The sequence below is a fragment of the Parus major genome, chromosome 1A (assembly GCF_001522545.3).
Source record: "Parus major isolate Abel chromosome 1A, Parus_major1.1, whole genome shotgun sequence".
NCBI classification, from domain to species: Eukaryota; Metazoa; Chordata; class Aves; order Passeriformes; family Paridae; genus Parus; species Parus major.
Window position 1 is genome coordinate 43,065,853 of NC_031773.1, and position 15,945 is coordinate 43,081,797.

Consider the following 15,945-nt stretch of genomic DNA (forward strand, 5'->3'; position numbering starts at 1 on the left):
ATACTTGGTTCCTTTCCCATCTTTTCTATCTTAACTGATATGGCACAGTATCAAAAGTCCATACCCATACAGCATAGTGTAAAAAGTCCATATAAACTTCCTGCATTTCCTTTATCTATAAAAATTAGTGGTCTTATCAAAGAAATATGTCAAATACATTTGGCACAATCTAATTCTGGTGGAACCTATGTGGTATCCTCTTTGATGCTCATTTGTTTTCTTCTTTGTCTTTGAATTGTGCAAGAAAGAATAATTATTCTCAGTAGCATTCTGGCTTTTGATCAATTTCATAGACCTGACATACTCTTGATTGCTTTTTCTCCTTTTAAATATAGGCACTATGCTTGGATTTTTTCTGGTTTTGAGTTGATAGATTTATTAAAAATCCTTTCTGCTGCATCTTTCATCTCCTGTTCCCATTCTTTCAGAACACTTGGATGAAGGTGATCCAGCTAGTGCATTTTCAGCTTTCAGTTTCTGCTTTCAGCTGTGTAATTTGTCCTATATTTTAATGAGTTTGTGCAAGCTTGTTCTTTGGGGTTTTTTTTTTACCTTTGGATAGATACTTAAGCTGCGCTCACAGACCCACAGAGTGAGATTGAAAGGGACCTCTAGAGGTCATCTGGTCTATCATCCTGCTCAAGTAGGGTCATGTAGAATGACCCAGGGCCATGTCCAGATGGCTTTTGAGTGTCTTCAAGGAGGGAGAGAGATCTCACAATCTCTCTTAGCAACCAGTACCAATATTCAGTCACTCTCACACCAAAAAAATTTCTTAATGTTCAAAGGGAACCTCATGTGTTTCAGTTTGTGCCCATTGCCTTTGGTCCTGTTACTGGGCACCACTAAAAAGTAACCATTTCTCCCCTCTTTGCACTCTTTCAATATGAGACCCACTCTGAAGTTTCTCCAGGCTCACCAGTCCCACCTCTTTCAGCCTCTCCCCACATGTGAGATGCTGCTTCCTTCAGTTTCATCCAGGCCACTGTTGAAATCTCAGAAAGTGATTCTTACTGTGTCAGAGCAGTTCTGGTAGAGGGGTTGTAGGTGACTTTTGTTATTTTCCATTTTAATTCTGTGTATTTAGAAGAAAGTTACTCAGACTGCACAAATACATGATTTTGACACACAACATTAAACTGCTACCACCTTAGGTTTTTAAGGGCTTTTGCATATGCAGTGTTTGAAATACAAGGCTTTACATGTAGAATTATGTATATAGAGAATTGTGTAATACTGAATTAATTTCATTGGCATAAAATCTCCATTTTTAAAGTTTTTAATTAGGAAAGAAATATTTTCTCACTTGAGACGTTGTTTTAATTAATTTATGAGTTTTGTGCAATTCCTATGACTAGTTCTGTCCATATTATTTAGTTAATATTGCTCTTCATTAGCTATTTCAGTACTGGTAGAAATACATGTTAATGAGTAGCTGGCTGTGTGTCATGATGGTTGCATCACTGTTCTAATGAATCTAATGTTTTATTCTAGATCTAGAGGATCTGATCATTACTGTAACTCCAGACTTTTAAATTTGGTATTGTTTGGCCCAGCAGAAATCCCAGACTGAACAATACCATATAATTTATGTATGTGTTCTTTCTTGACTTCAGATTCTCTTTTGTGCAAGTGGGATAATAATACCACATTAACAAAATGAGGCTTTCTTTGTTCACCTGTCTGCATCAAATTGCAGAATCTATGCTAATCTGTATTTAAAAAGAAGGCAAGCACACAAAGAGCATCAAAACCTCATGTCCAAATTCAGAAGTTTGTACTTGTGTAAAATACTGAACACAGCTCTGCTGAACCCACAAATTCAGAACAAAGATTTTGAAAATGTAACAGATTACTCTCATGTCACAACCAGCCCCTGTTCAAGCAGTCTTCCCATCACTGGAGCAAAATATGCACAGAAATGGAGTTACCCTTCCCAGAGTTTGAAGAGACACGTTCTGTGCTCTATGTCTTCTTGCTGTAGTGGAAGGAGATGGTGTGAGAATTGAGTCCTGAAAATAGTGGGGAAGTGGTTTCTGAGGAGCGTGCCATCCTGAGAGGGAAAGGAAGCACCAGGGCCCAGCAGAGCTGGCAGCTGTGGCAGTGGGTCAGGCCTGTGATGAGGAGAGGTAGGAATGGTGGAGTCTGTGTAGGAGGGGTGTGGCACAGAAAGGAAGTACTGGGCAACATCTTGATGCCTTCCAACGTCAGGGTCAGAAAGACAACTCTCACTGCTTATTTAGGCATCAAACCAAGATGCTGCTTGGTGCTGAGGAGTATGGAGGATGCCTGCATATAATGTTCTGATCCACAGATTTCTGTAAGATTTGAAAGAGATTCTAGGAAGAAGCACCATTTCCCAGCATGATACACTGTATACAGAACAGCCTTTAAATGATGTGTTCTCATGCCTACAATAGTAAAACATGTCTAAAATATAGTAGTTCTTAGAATATTGGGGTATCACTAAATATTCAAATCCATATCTGAACCCTTATAAACCATATGTTTAAAAGGCTGAGCTTTTATCAAAACACTCAGTCACGTGTTTTCACAAATGTTGGGTTTTTTTCCTAAATAAACTGTTCTAAAATAATTTTGTTAAAAAAATTAAAATCAAACCAGGGAATCTAACCTCATAAACTTATTGTGATGAGAATTTTAAGTCACTTTAATTAAAAAAACTGAAACCTTTAGGACTTGCAGAATAATGCAGTTTTTGTCAAGCATCAGACTTGTAATGTTGTATTCTGAAAACTAATGTCTCAAACACTCATTAGGAAAAAGAAGCAGAAAACCAGCATTCACACACCTTTAACAGTACTGTCAGTAATACTCAGCAGGATTTTTCTCACTGAGTATTGGGTGAACTAAAGCTGTAGACTCTTATTTTTTACATATGCATGAAATAAAGCCAGTTATAAATACACAGCTCTGTCAAAGCCACAGTTCACTTGTCATTCTAATGAGCTGATTTTGGGATTGTGCTTTGTCTGCCTGAAGTGTGGGCTGTTGGCAGAAAAGGTGTTTGGGCTCCACTCCTCTTTTGCAGTTTATTCCCATCCTCTTCCTTAGGTTGGCATCTGGATTTGTGGGTGATGTGGCACAACGGCTCAGGAGACTGATTAGACAAACTAACTTGGCTAAGAATGTGGGAAAAAAAAATCCATCTTAGTTTTTTTCTATCAGATTGTTTCCTTGTTCCATCTCACCGCTTGGCTGCATAAATACTGCATCGGTGTTCTGAAGTGGTACTGCAGCTTTCAGCTGCACCCACTGGTAACAGCAGATTAAATTGACCATGTGAATGCAGCCTGGGGACATGGCTCTGCTGAGGATTGCAGTGTACTGTACAGACACTTGGACTGGTGATGGATGGACTGTTTCAGATATTTTGCTTCTCAGCGGTTTGCTAAGTTGAAGGGGAGGACAGACTTTGCTCCTCTTCATCACATGACTGGGAGCAGGTGATACCAGAGAGAAAATAAAATAAACCTCAAGCTTAAAACTATGTGAATAAAAGTCTGGTTGTTGCAGAGGCCAAGTCAACTCATCTCTGGATATCAGAAGAGCTAGATAAAACTATTATATGGACCATATAGTGTGTAAATCTATATTGCCATTACTATTTTTAATAGAAAATTTAAAGATGAAAGTACATGATGATCCAGAATACATTTTGAGGTCTTTTTTTAATCCTCCTCTGTATTACTTGCTCTGGAGTCATTTACAGAGGGTTAATACTGCAGTACTCCTCTTACAACTTCAAGTCATGAATCAACTTCCTTGAGACACTGTAATAGAAAGAATTGCTCTGTATAATTTTCTTTTAATCTTTATAATGTGACTGCCTTTTGTTCCTTGAATGCCTTTCTCTTCAGTAAAAATGTTTGCACAGTGTGTTGTCATTAGGAGTAAAAATTGACATGATCTGTAATAGATTAAGTTGATTCTTTGGAGCTAATGTTTTAAAGAGGTTTCAAAAGTGTATCAGAAATCTTTCACTAGTTTACCAGTCAGATGCATTAATTTAATTAATTGAGTTTTGAACGTAAATGAAGGAGTAAGTAAATCAGTGAGTTAGTGACTGGTATAAAGCAAACCAGCCTTGCTGCATCATCAGCCTAGTCTGATAACCGGCATGGTGAGTGACTTCCCACCCAAAATCCAGGTACAACCTCGGCTGGCTTGTTACCTTGTCCTTCAGGGAAAGTAACGTTTACCGCTTTTACTTGCAGTTTTTCCAGTATTTTTCATCTCTCTCAGAAAGGACCTGCTCAGCTTTTCACCTGCATTTGCAGGTCCAGTTTTGAATGGGTAAACAGTGCAGAGCTCTCAGTGAATTTTGGTGCTTTGTCTAGTATGTAATATTTTTTCTAATGCTTTTCTATGATGGCAATAATGTGCAACCACCTGCTGTACAATGCAAAAGAAAGAGCATTCGCATGTCAGAGGGGCAGTGATACAGAAATAAACAGAGGCTGTTGAACTTCCCAAACACTTGAAGACACATGAGTCCATGCAAAATAGGTAAATATCATAGAATCACAGAATATACTGAGTTGGAAGGGATCCAGCTGGGTCATCGAGATCAGCTCCAGGGCTCGTGCAGGATACCCCAATAATCGCATCACGATCCTGAGAGCATTTTCCAGATGCTTCCTGAACTCAAACAAGCCTGAAGCTATGGCCACCTTCCCTGAGGAGCCTGTTCCAATACTCAGCCATCCCCAAGGTGAAAAATGCTTTCCTGATATCCAGCCCAAACCTCCCCTGACCCAGCACCATGCCACTGCCCCATGCTATTGTGCATCAAAAAATACCTGAGAACAGTCATAGATTAATGGCTTTAAAGTAGTTCTCAGAGCCTACTTGTAAATCAGGTGATAGAGTAGTGCTGGAGAAGCCAAGGTCTGTGCTGCTGTGGCAGTCAAAGCAGAATAGGAAATCTAATAGACTCTTTGGCTGCCTTGAAGTCATTGTCTAATATTAGCCCTGTCAGCAGTGCCTGGCTCTTTGTCAGTCGACACTCAGGGGGAGGTGGTTACCAGCCAGGAGAATATGACCAAGGCTTTTAAATACTGTTGCTTGGAAAGTCTTATTAATGGCTGAATATGAGATCAATGTGCAATAATTCTTTCAAGCAGCATCTTTTTAAAAGCCTTTAGCAATCTGTCATCCTCGTCTCCCTCCTCCCAGTTCAAAAGCCACATTAGTCAGGAGAAATGATCCTGGGAAGTTTCAAACTGCATCTGCTGATGCTGTGAGGAAAATGCCACTGTGCAGGGACACAGGTGCAGTTACGCTGACGGCTTCTTCTCATCCTCATCTCGGATCATCCTGGAGGGACAAGCAGAAAGAAACGGGGAGGTGGGCGAGATTCTGTCAGGTGCATGGGAGCAGTACCAAAGAGAAAAATGGAATGCACTCTTCCAGGAGACAAAGATCGCACTGTCTGTGAGTGTTAGCTCAACTTTTTCAGATCTGTTTTGAGAGAGGAGAAGATTTCAATACTGGTAATTTTGTTCTGAGTTTAGCCACCTGTTCAGCATACTTTAGCCATTGCTGTCATTCTGGTACAAATATTTCATCTTTTGGGGTTTAAAACTGATAATTCATAATTTGTAGTTATTTTGGAGGAGGCTTAAACTCCCACATTGTTTTTGACATATTGGAAACCTCAGCTTTGAACAACATCCATATTTTAAGAGGAGATCTTTAACCCTCTTATTTTGTCCTATGTCATTAAATACTGCTTCTAAGGTTAATATGTTTGACTTGCTACTAAGTGGCAAATGGTATCATAGTAAAGGACATGGGTGAGGGAAGCCCCTGTCTTTATTGGAGAAATCCTGAGTCATTTACTTCATGATGCATCAGCAAAAATAATTGGGTGTGGTTTTGATTTTCAGCTGCTATTGTAACACGGCTATGAAAGCTAGCAGTGTCTTAGTCTGATTTGTGCTTGCAAAGGTTCTTCTCAGGATGCACAATATGCCTCAAATATTCAAGTGTGATATCTGTGCTTGCAAGGCTGTAATAGATGTAAGTATTTGAGTATTTATCTATCAAAACCAAACTCTTTTCTGAGGCTAGGGAATCCTCTACAAATACAGACTTTCCATCACAGTAGTAGGCAATGTTATATTTGATTATCTTTTAGTGTTTGCCTTGATTTTCTTTTTTTTTTTTTTTAATTTTTGCTGTTTTATAATTGCATACACAATGCTTAGTCTTCAGTTTAGATGATGTTTCTTCCTAACCCAAGTCAGTGCTCTATTAAAATAAGCATTGGGAAACTGTTAAATACCCACATTAGTAAATTAGTAATTTAGTGGAGTGTTCTTTAATCCTGCAAAAAATATCTTGGGTTTAGAATGAGTCTCAACCACTTTCAGCAATGAAAAAAGGAGAATTGTAATTAAACATATGTATGTGAGTGAAATAGTTTTTAGTATGGATCTAAAATTGCTCATGGAGTTATGAATGAGGAGGAAAGGATTTTCTTTCTTGATTCTCTTAATGGGAGCTTAGCTAAACCTATACTGTACTGTAAATGGTTACAGTTGAAGGACTTTGCAATATTACTTTAGCAAATTAGAAATGTGATAAAGATAAGTGGGTTTTTTGTTGGTCTCTGCTGAGTCCATAGAAAACTCCGATTCTTCAAAATTTCAAAAACCATGTGCCTGCTCAGTACATCAGCTGTTTCTGACTTATCTTGCTTCACTTGTTAACAAGTTTTTTCCATATATAATACATATAAAGTACACCAGAGAAGAATTGCTTTTAGTCTTCTGTCTGTTCTGGAACTTTAATTTCCAGCGCTCATTTTGGACAATTTACATAATTTTTAAAAATGCCTTGGCCATAAATGTAATCCCTGTCTCCTGTGTTTCAGAAAGTGATGTGTAAGAAGCAGCAGCAACTTGGAGAAGCTATAGAAATAAATGCAGCATATTGCTGAAAAACCTTGTTTTGGTGTCATTTACTTTAGATAGTATTTCCTATCAGTAGCTGAAAGTATGATAGTAATACAATAATAAGCTTAAGCATCTCCTCTCTACTTTGTACCTTATTCATTACCATGTCATTCTGCCAGAGACAACTAGAAATAAACAAACAAACCTGACTGTCAGATGGGAGTAATACTAATGATTCTAGTTATTAACTCACTTGAGAGTGGTTGAAAGTAGAAATTCAAAAGTACTTGGAATAGATTCCTCTAGAATAATATATTGTATTAATAGGAAGGCGAGATTTTGTCATCTTCATGCTATCCACTGAAACAAACTTGCTGTCCCTTCATCTCATGTTCTAATATAAAAGCTTCTCACAAGCCTAATTTTCTTTTTTTTTTTTTTTTTAATTGCCACTTATTATTGCTTGCAAGGATAAACTTTCTGTGTCCTAAACTTCAAATACAAGTGTAGCATTTATATCATATGAAGAAATGTAAAAGCTGTTGTGCTTTTTTTTTTCATTTTTAATGTTGGACTCTTGTAAAAAGGAATATATAAATTCTGGGGGAAAAAAAATGGGAGGAAACAAGTCAGAGGCCTCCTATTTTCCCTTACCAAGAGGTATATTTTTTTAATGTTATCATGATATTTGCAGGTGAAAGCAGCTGAGCCTGACAGTGCTGATGAACAACAGCATGAGTTGAAACCAAGGAACTTTTCTCACAGTTAGAAGTGCATGTTCAAGAATATGTGCATGTCTGCGATCTTTTTTATGGTAAAGAAGGCTTTTAGGAGTGAGAGGTTTGGGTAAGGATCTAAGCTAAAAACTTGGAGCTATAATTTGTGATACATAAGACACATTATGAGATTTCATTACTGCTTTTAGAGCTTTGTGAGGATGAAACATGCTTTGTAAGCATTAAGTGTAGTACTTCTGTGTCTTGTACTGAAACACAGTATACAAAATAGGATATTTTAATGGTATCACATTGCAATTGTGGAGTTGCTTAATTAATAATTTTCTGATTCCTTGATAATATTGGAAATTTTGTATGAATGTCCATACATGAAATCTACCCTTCGACTTTTAAAAATTGCTTGAATGAATTTTCTAGACATTACTTACATGTCATGGGACATATTACCTATAGATTGGTGGAGACATCTTCCATTTTTCCTCTTCTGATTATAGGCAACTGTGAGTTATACACACCACACAGCTTTGAAAGTGACAGGCTTGTTAGGCAGCAGGAAATGAAGTACAATAAATAAATAAATAGTGTGGGTTTATGTTAGCATAGACTAATGTGTATATGCCATCTGTGCTATTTCTAATAGGACTGTAATCTTCAGATTTTTCTAAGCAAAATGTGAAGCTCCCTGTGCTACACAAGGGACCTCACTCTTAATGGAATGTTTTAGTGATTCATTTGTTAAGATTCCTAATAATCTAATTTCAGAAGGGCTTCAACCCAATTCTTATTCATTGCTTTCTTTACCCACATCTTGCATGCTTCTAATGGATTCAGAAAGGGGAACAATGGTGGTTTTACTTACATAAGGAATTTTAGTCGCAGCATTGTTCTTGGTCATTGAAGTTTATAAAAAGGTTTTTATTTTTATAGGATTTTTCCAATATGCAAGTAAGTTCTGCTAATAATATTTCAGAAAGAATGGGATAGACAAAGTGTGTGGAGCCAAAGAAATCTTTTAGGGGAAGATTTTGTAGCCTGAGTACTTTCTGAGAAGCTGAAAGAGAGGACCCATTATCTACTTAAAGGAATAACATTCACGTTAAATTTTAATTATTTTTGATTTCATAAGCTAATAGTCAGAAAACAGATTTCCAGTTCTGAACAGGGATAAAAAAGTGTATATTTACCTATTAAGAGACCACATAAAAGCCTTCTAAGATTTAGTCAGAAGGGATTTATGGAAAACTAGTAAGGTGCTGATATTCTACCTTAATTTCAAGAAGAAATAAAATCATTCTTCCTAGTTAGGGGCTGAAATTTTGTTAACATTTGGAGAGATGGTGTATTTTTCACTGTTTCTGTAGAGTAGAAAATCTACTAATTAGAATTAGATGGAAGGTTGTGATGTAATTAGATTACCAGTAAAAGGGAAGAATTGGGCATTATTACATCAATGCCATATTTCACTTACTAGTGATAGCTTTCAGGATTTTAAATAATTCAGTTTTCAGTGGATAGCCTGTCTGTGTCCACCTCTCATTCTGTCTTCCTTCATCCATTTTTGTGAGGAAATGGAACTAATTAAACAGGAAGACACCAGTTTTTTTGATCAACTTGAAAAAAATTATCTCATCATTGACACCAAATAAAGGTGCACCCTGAGATAATAGTAGAAAAACCCCTTTGTATTTTTGGGTTATTTTGCCATGCCATATTGTCTGTATGTTGGCGAGTGCCAATAAAGAGCAAGAATAGTCATGTGTCATATGGTGGCTGGCCTTGCTCGTGGCAAGTATGGTCAAGATGATGGTCAGGTTTGCCAAGAGCCTAGGTACGATTTCCTTGAAGTTCTGCCTGGAGCAAGCCTTATAACTATGATTTTTGAAGAAAACATTCTCTATTCACCCACTACTTTGTCTGTGTCTTCATATAAATGGGGAAGATTCCATGCTACTCTAAAAGTTCTTGTGTGGAGGTGTTCAGGTTGTTCCAGGTGTGTTGGCAGTGTGCAGTCTGGTTCTGTATGAAAGCTGTTTTAAGAAGACAAGGTTATGCATATCCATGCATATTCTCAGTTTGTCCTGAAGTTATTAGGTAAATTTAACAGTGTCTTAAATAGAACAAGTATTCTAGTCCATTTACTCTTCCATTTTTTGGAATTAAGGAATTCCAGTAAAATAGCATGTTCTACATAGAGAGAAACAGCCTGTCCAGAACAGCACAGTTTAATTAGAGTTGGTTGCATTTTGAAAAAGTACTCAACCATGGAAGAAGGGTACTTAGAAAAAACATAGGATTGTGTTGTCACACTGGAAATATTCTCACAAGGAAATGAGTCATTAACCTATCCTAGTGTTTTGCACAATCATTGCCTTTGGGGGTGAGTGTGGTTGTCTGTACCTGTGAGTTGCTACAAATATTTAAGTTTCAGGTAATGACTGGATGCTGAATCTGTTGTGAGTAACTTAAACGGAGTAAGCACAAGTATGATTTTGCATGCTTTAAATAGATAAGAGGGATTAAAATAATGGTGCTAGGGTTAACAAAATTCCTAAAGGTAACAAGTTAATTTGTTCATTTGGTATGAGTGATGGCTTCCAAGTTTTATTCCATGGCAAGCAGTCATTTGAGATTCCACTGTGGGTCCATAGTCAGAGGTAGGTGAGCCCCTTCACAACTTGCACCAGCAAATTAATGATAGTCGGTGTAACAATTAGTGGTAGGTGTTCTGTTGGTGGTCATTTCTGCAGACCTCCACAAATATGCATCATTTACTGTAAAGTGTTTACTTTTTATATAAAATATTTTGGTTGAGAGTATGTTAAATTAAGATGTTGGTATTCTTTCTATGAAGTTGGCTAGTTTTGCATACTCTCATTAATAATTTTTTTCAGGGGTAAAATTAATCCCTGTCTAACTAGGCTGTATCAGACAGATACAGATACAGATACAGATGCTGAGAGTTTCTCTTAAAAATGAAGTCTCTTTATGTGTCTTGAGTAGAACTGGAGTTATGCTAGTTATTGTTTTCATCAAATGTGTCCTAGGTACTGCCAAATACGTAGTTATAAACTGAAAAATAAGAGTTAAGTAAATCTAAATAGCTGGTGCAGATGACAAGAAGAAATTTCTCAGATCTATATAGAAAATATCTAATCATTCTAAATATCACTATTCTCTGGTGATCAGAATTCTGTACTTTTTCTGCTTTATTAAGGACTGTTTGCAAACCATTCATTTTGCCAGCAATTTTAAAAAGTTGAGTTTTTTTTTTGTTTGTGTGCTGTGGGAGTTTTGGGGCTTTATTTTTGAGCCAGAATACTAGTACCATCCTTTGAGAGAGCAGAAGCCTTTTTCTGATTTTTTTTTTCCATTTCTCAACCCATTCATTGCTGATTGTGTGGTTTCTGAATTCACAGTGGTGTTTTGTGGGAAACACAGAATGATTTTTAACAGGTTTTTTTCTCCTTTTTCTTTTTATAACTCCCTTTTCAGAATTCCCCACTGTACCAATATCTGCAGGATTTGGGACACACAGATTTTGAAGTATGTTCCTCAGTGTCACAGAAGGCAGAGCAATGTGCAGCAGCAGAAAGCCAAAGGGAGCAGACTGTGCGTGCTGCCCAGAAGGTGAGCACTGTCCTGTTGCTGAGTATTTATCTGCTCACAGAGAACTGCATTGCTTCACAAATTGGAGAAATCAGAACAGAGAGGAATCTCTTCCTGTATTTAAAAAAAAATAAAGGCAAAAACACCCAGACAATGAACCTCAGCCTGTTAATGTATCTTGAAGTTGTAGTTATTCAGTATAGTCTGGAGTGATTCTTTGCACATACGTAAGCCAGGGAAGCAAGAAGCTTTGATAAATAATTTTTTTGAGTGTTGAAAATTATCTTCTGTAGTGGATCTTATTATGTTAACTTAGCATGACATTCTGGGAATAGAACCTGTAATTTTCTAGAACAGAATATTTATAGTTTCCAGCCCTTCCCAGGCATTTAGTTGCTAAGTATAGCTTTGTCTGTGACAAAACATATTAAGAAAGAGGATTTCTGGGAAGTAGACATGCAGTAGCCAATCTGAATGAGATAGTTGATGTGGATGGCTCTTGCATTTCTAATAATGGTTGCTTCTATTACTGGTCACAAAGCAAGGCTGAATTTAAATCACAATTTTCTTTATTTTGAGCTACCTTTAAAAGTATTAATGGAAATATTAGGTCTACCACTTTTGGTTTTCAGAATAGTCAGCTAGCACTCACCATAACTCTTAAGAAACCACCTATCTTTATAGATAATAGGTGTTTTGTGGTATATTTACACTGAAGATACCTATTCTGATTTAGAGTAGGAAGACTTGGATTGTTTGTTTGTTTATTTATTTATTAAATGTTAACATTTGTTCACTGTTAATTAAAAAATAGGATGGCATTTCATTGGTTGATACTTTGTTAGTTGCTATGAAGTAATGCATGTACTGTCAGCTACATTATTTTGCATAGTTACTTTTGTGGCAGTGAGAAAATCAGTGTGTTACTGTGTTTGTGTATATAATTTCCACTGAATTTTATACGAAAGTGCTGGAGGGTTAAGAACCTCAAAAGTATTAAGATATACTGCTTTTAAAAACCTCAGGTATTCTGTTTTTTTCCCCTCCCTTCCCCTCAAGCATTTTACACTTAATTTTATTGTGTTGGCAGCAATTCCTCCAGTATTGTGTCAGATGTAGAAGTAATTTTTCATGCTTTGCCTTGCAGCTTGAAGGGAGTGGGTGTGTGAAAACGGGCTGTCCTTTTCTTACAAACACTAGGTGACGTTCACACTGTCTCATCTCTGTCTAGACAAGGGTACATAGTGGAAATGAGGAAGAAACCTGTGTGTAATTATTAGTGATAAATTTTCATAGGTTCTTTCTGCTGCAATTCCAGTACCAGTTGGGAAGAGTTAACACTTCCCTTCTGTAATCTGGTGTCAGAAAGTCTGTTTTTGTCATTTGATTTCTGTGTCCCATTTTGGTAGGGTGTCTCAATAGGAAAGAAAATGAGGGAGAGGCAGCTGGCCACACATTTAGGAAAATGGACTGGATTGAGGAGGATCTGAGGCTTTGTTGCAACTTTTTTATGACATACAGACAGATAATTTGCATTCCTGTCCAGTCATTTCCTCAGTTTAAATGGGACTGTTACAATTTCCCTTCTCTTGGCCTTCACTGGCCTAGTCTACTGAAATGATAAAATATCTGGAAAATAAATGGTTTCTGACTTCTGAATATGTACCTACCCACAGTCCTCATATGAAATGATCTTCCTTGAGGCTTGGTGTAACTATGATTACAGGGAGCAGATGCTATACCACACTGAGTGATTCCCAGTATGTGTAAATCACTTTCCTTCTGTTCTGAAAAGCAAGTTTCCAAATGCCTTAAACACTTCATTAAAATTAAAAGGTAAAAGCCGGAGTATTGCTTTGTTTTTGAGTTGAGGTTGTTTCCTTCTCTTGTGTTCTGTCAAGTGGGAACCCTGTGCAGCTGAAAGCAGGTGAATTTGCAGCAAGAATTTGGCATGGTAAAGGTCTACTTTGGGATCTTCAGGGACTGAAAAAACAAATCTGGGAAGAAAAAGAGGTTCCTAGTGACTGATACAAATATTTCCATTGTGTCTAGCTGTCCTGCCAAGCAGAGTGTGTGGATCAGGCATAAGGAAAAGGCAGAGGCACCAGCTGAATTTGAAGGACATTTTAAATACTTCTAAGGACATGTGGTTTTGGTGGTGGCTTTTTGGCGCGTTTTTTTTTTTTTTTTTTTTTTTTTTTGATTGGAATATGGTCTTAATGAACAGAGTTAAAAGCTGTAAAGGTTTTTTAAGGTTGTGTTCTGGGGGCTGATGAAATGCCAAACTCCCATCTGAGGGACTATGGAGTTGTGATTTAGCATAGTAATTGTAGAATTGTAGGTCCGGTGTTCCTGGCTGTGCCAATCTGTGGAGAAAGTTACAGCTAAAGTTCTGGTCTCATGATCACTTGATACTCAAAAGCACTGCTAGTAAGAGCTGCTGGACTTGTTTTCTGGGATTAAATCCCATTTGGATAATTCTACTTGATCTTTACAGAATTTATCACTTCCCATTTACATCTTTCTCAGCCATTTTCCTAAACTGCTGTGCATATCTAAATGTTTGAATTGATTATATTGTCACACCTTGTCCCACCTTAGATATGATGATATTTTGTTATTACAGCAGAAGTGGTGCTGGAGGCAGCTTCTGAGGATTGTGTTTGGGCTAGCCCTCAGTGGCTGTGCAGGTGACCTGATGTGGGATGGCAGAGGGACCAGTCCTTTGTCTAGGGCTCCCACCCACTTAGTGCAAGGTATTCAGTGTGTAGCATTATCTTCTCCTGAAGAATTTCTCTACAAAAGAGAAATAATTCTTACAATTCTTTTTTAGATTCAGATTAATTTACCTAAAATGTGCATGAATTATGATAATATTTTTTTAAATTAGGAGCTATGCATCTTTGTTATTTAGTTTACAGAGAATTTGACTGAGAGTTGTTGCAAAGCTGTAAGAATACTCCAGAAGCATTGGCACCATGACCTGACTTGTGTGTTGGTGAAAGTAGTTTTACTTGTCAGTAACTCTCCCAATGGGAATGCAAACTGTGAGACACTATTCCAATGATGTGAATAATTCAGTGTGTTGCTGTACTCTATTGGGTCACAGCCCAAGACAGTGGGTTGTCTCATTTCATATTTTCAAGCACTGACTTGCCTGTTGAGTGTTTATGCAAGCTCAGATCTTTATTTTTAAACTAAACCTTGGAGAATAAACTAAAAGATTGCTTATGTAGCACACTAGGGTTTTTTCAGTAACTCCACAGTCTACTTTAGTAAGCTGGTAGCAGTTTAATACAATCCTTGGTGTAGCTTTAAATGTTCATCATAAAAGTTCAAAGACTAACAAAGGCTAAGCAGTTGAAAATTATAGGATTCAAAAGGCATATTCTTAAATGTATGACTGTTTCTGTACCCTGCTTTCAATGTACAGAGAAAAGTACTTTTCAGTGAAATGCTGTCTGAAATTCAAATGCAGAGCAAGACCTTTGTTCATTTAATTTCAATTTTCTATAAATTGTAATTAGAAAATTTTATTTCCTTTTGCACTGCTCTGCAAGAAACCTGAAGGATAATCTAGTGCTGCAGTTAGTGATATTCTTCTGACTTATGTCATTGGCCTTGAGCAACATCAAAATAAAATCACTTGGACTTATTCCATAGTCTTAAGTGTGAATTGCTGGGATAGCTCCTCCTAACAAGCCACAGTGATGTCAGTGTTTTGGGAAGAGCTATCATTATGAGATCCCTGTTACTGGTTTACCTCTTCACTGACCTAAAAACATTTCCTTGTGGCATAGATCTCAAAATCTAACTGTATACAGAAAGATGAGACATTTGTAAAGAAAAGCTTGAGTTAGATTACTTAAATGGGCCCTAAAATAAGTTATTTCAAAAACTGTGGAAGCATAAGGGCTTTAGGGTGACAGTTTCTGATGCACCAGACTGGTTGCACTGCCTTTCAGAAGGCTGTCAGGCTGGTCACAGGTTAACTACAAAACTCTGAGCTCCTGTTGCTTGGGTTTGTTCTTCTATTTCCCACCTTGTAGTTGGGGAAAAACCAAGAAAAAAACAAGAGGGGAATAAAAAATGAAAAAAAAACCCAAACAAGAGGGAGAAACAGAAATTGTCACCTTTTATGCACCGGGCTATTACAATCTGTATGGGGCTTTGTTTTATTATTTTGAAATGGTATGCCACAAAATGTAAGCACTTCACAATTAATTCTTTTTTGTATACATTTTATTTTATTGTGTCACATGTCAGCAGTCTGAAGATTGAGTTAGGGCCTCAGAATAAATTAAATATATATAAGTAAATATTTTGAAAAATACTTCCTGTCAGTTCAGTCTGAGGAAATAGATAGAATTATTTGTCAAGAACTGGGGTTTTTTTTGTTCATTGAGTGGCTGTAGACTAAAGCAAAACCATGCATCCATTAAGTTATAACCTGTTATGCATCTTGTTTTAGGAAGATACATGAGTAGAATGTGTGATGACTGAGAGGGAGTCCCTCTTTTAGTGGCATCTGAAGATACGTGTACAGCTCAGACAAAAGCGTGGATTTAGGTTGCATAGGAAGCAGCATAGAGATAAAGTGCCTGGTGGCACACACTGGTGTGGACAGGGAATTTCTGGGGCATTTCTTCTCCTTACCATCACTCTCCCTGTCCCTGTTT

General features: G+C 37.2%; 1 protein-coding gene across 5 annotated transcripts in view; it reads left to right on the forward strand.

Moving 5' to 3' along the window:
* Positions 1–7,595: 7,595 nt before the first annotated feature.
* VEZT (vezatin, adherens junctions transmembrane protein) overlaps positions 7,596–15,945 on the forward strand; it is a 48,505-nt gene continuing 40,155 nt past the window's right edge. The window contains exons 1-2 of one of the 5 annotated variants that reach the window (XM_033514234.1): positions 7,596–7,737; positions 11,153–11,287. In XM_033514234.1, coding sequence (XP_033370125.1) covers positions 7,699–7,737; positions 11,153–11,287 — 174 coding nt within the window. In that variant the 5' untranslated portion in view covers positions 7,596–7,698. Of the gene's footprint in view, positions 7,770–11,152; positions 11,288–15,945 lie in introns of all 5 variants that reach the window. The other 4 variants (XM_033514235.1, XM_015627877.3, XM_033514232.1 and 1 more) reach the window with 4 other exon arrangements.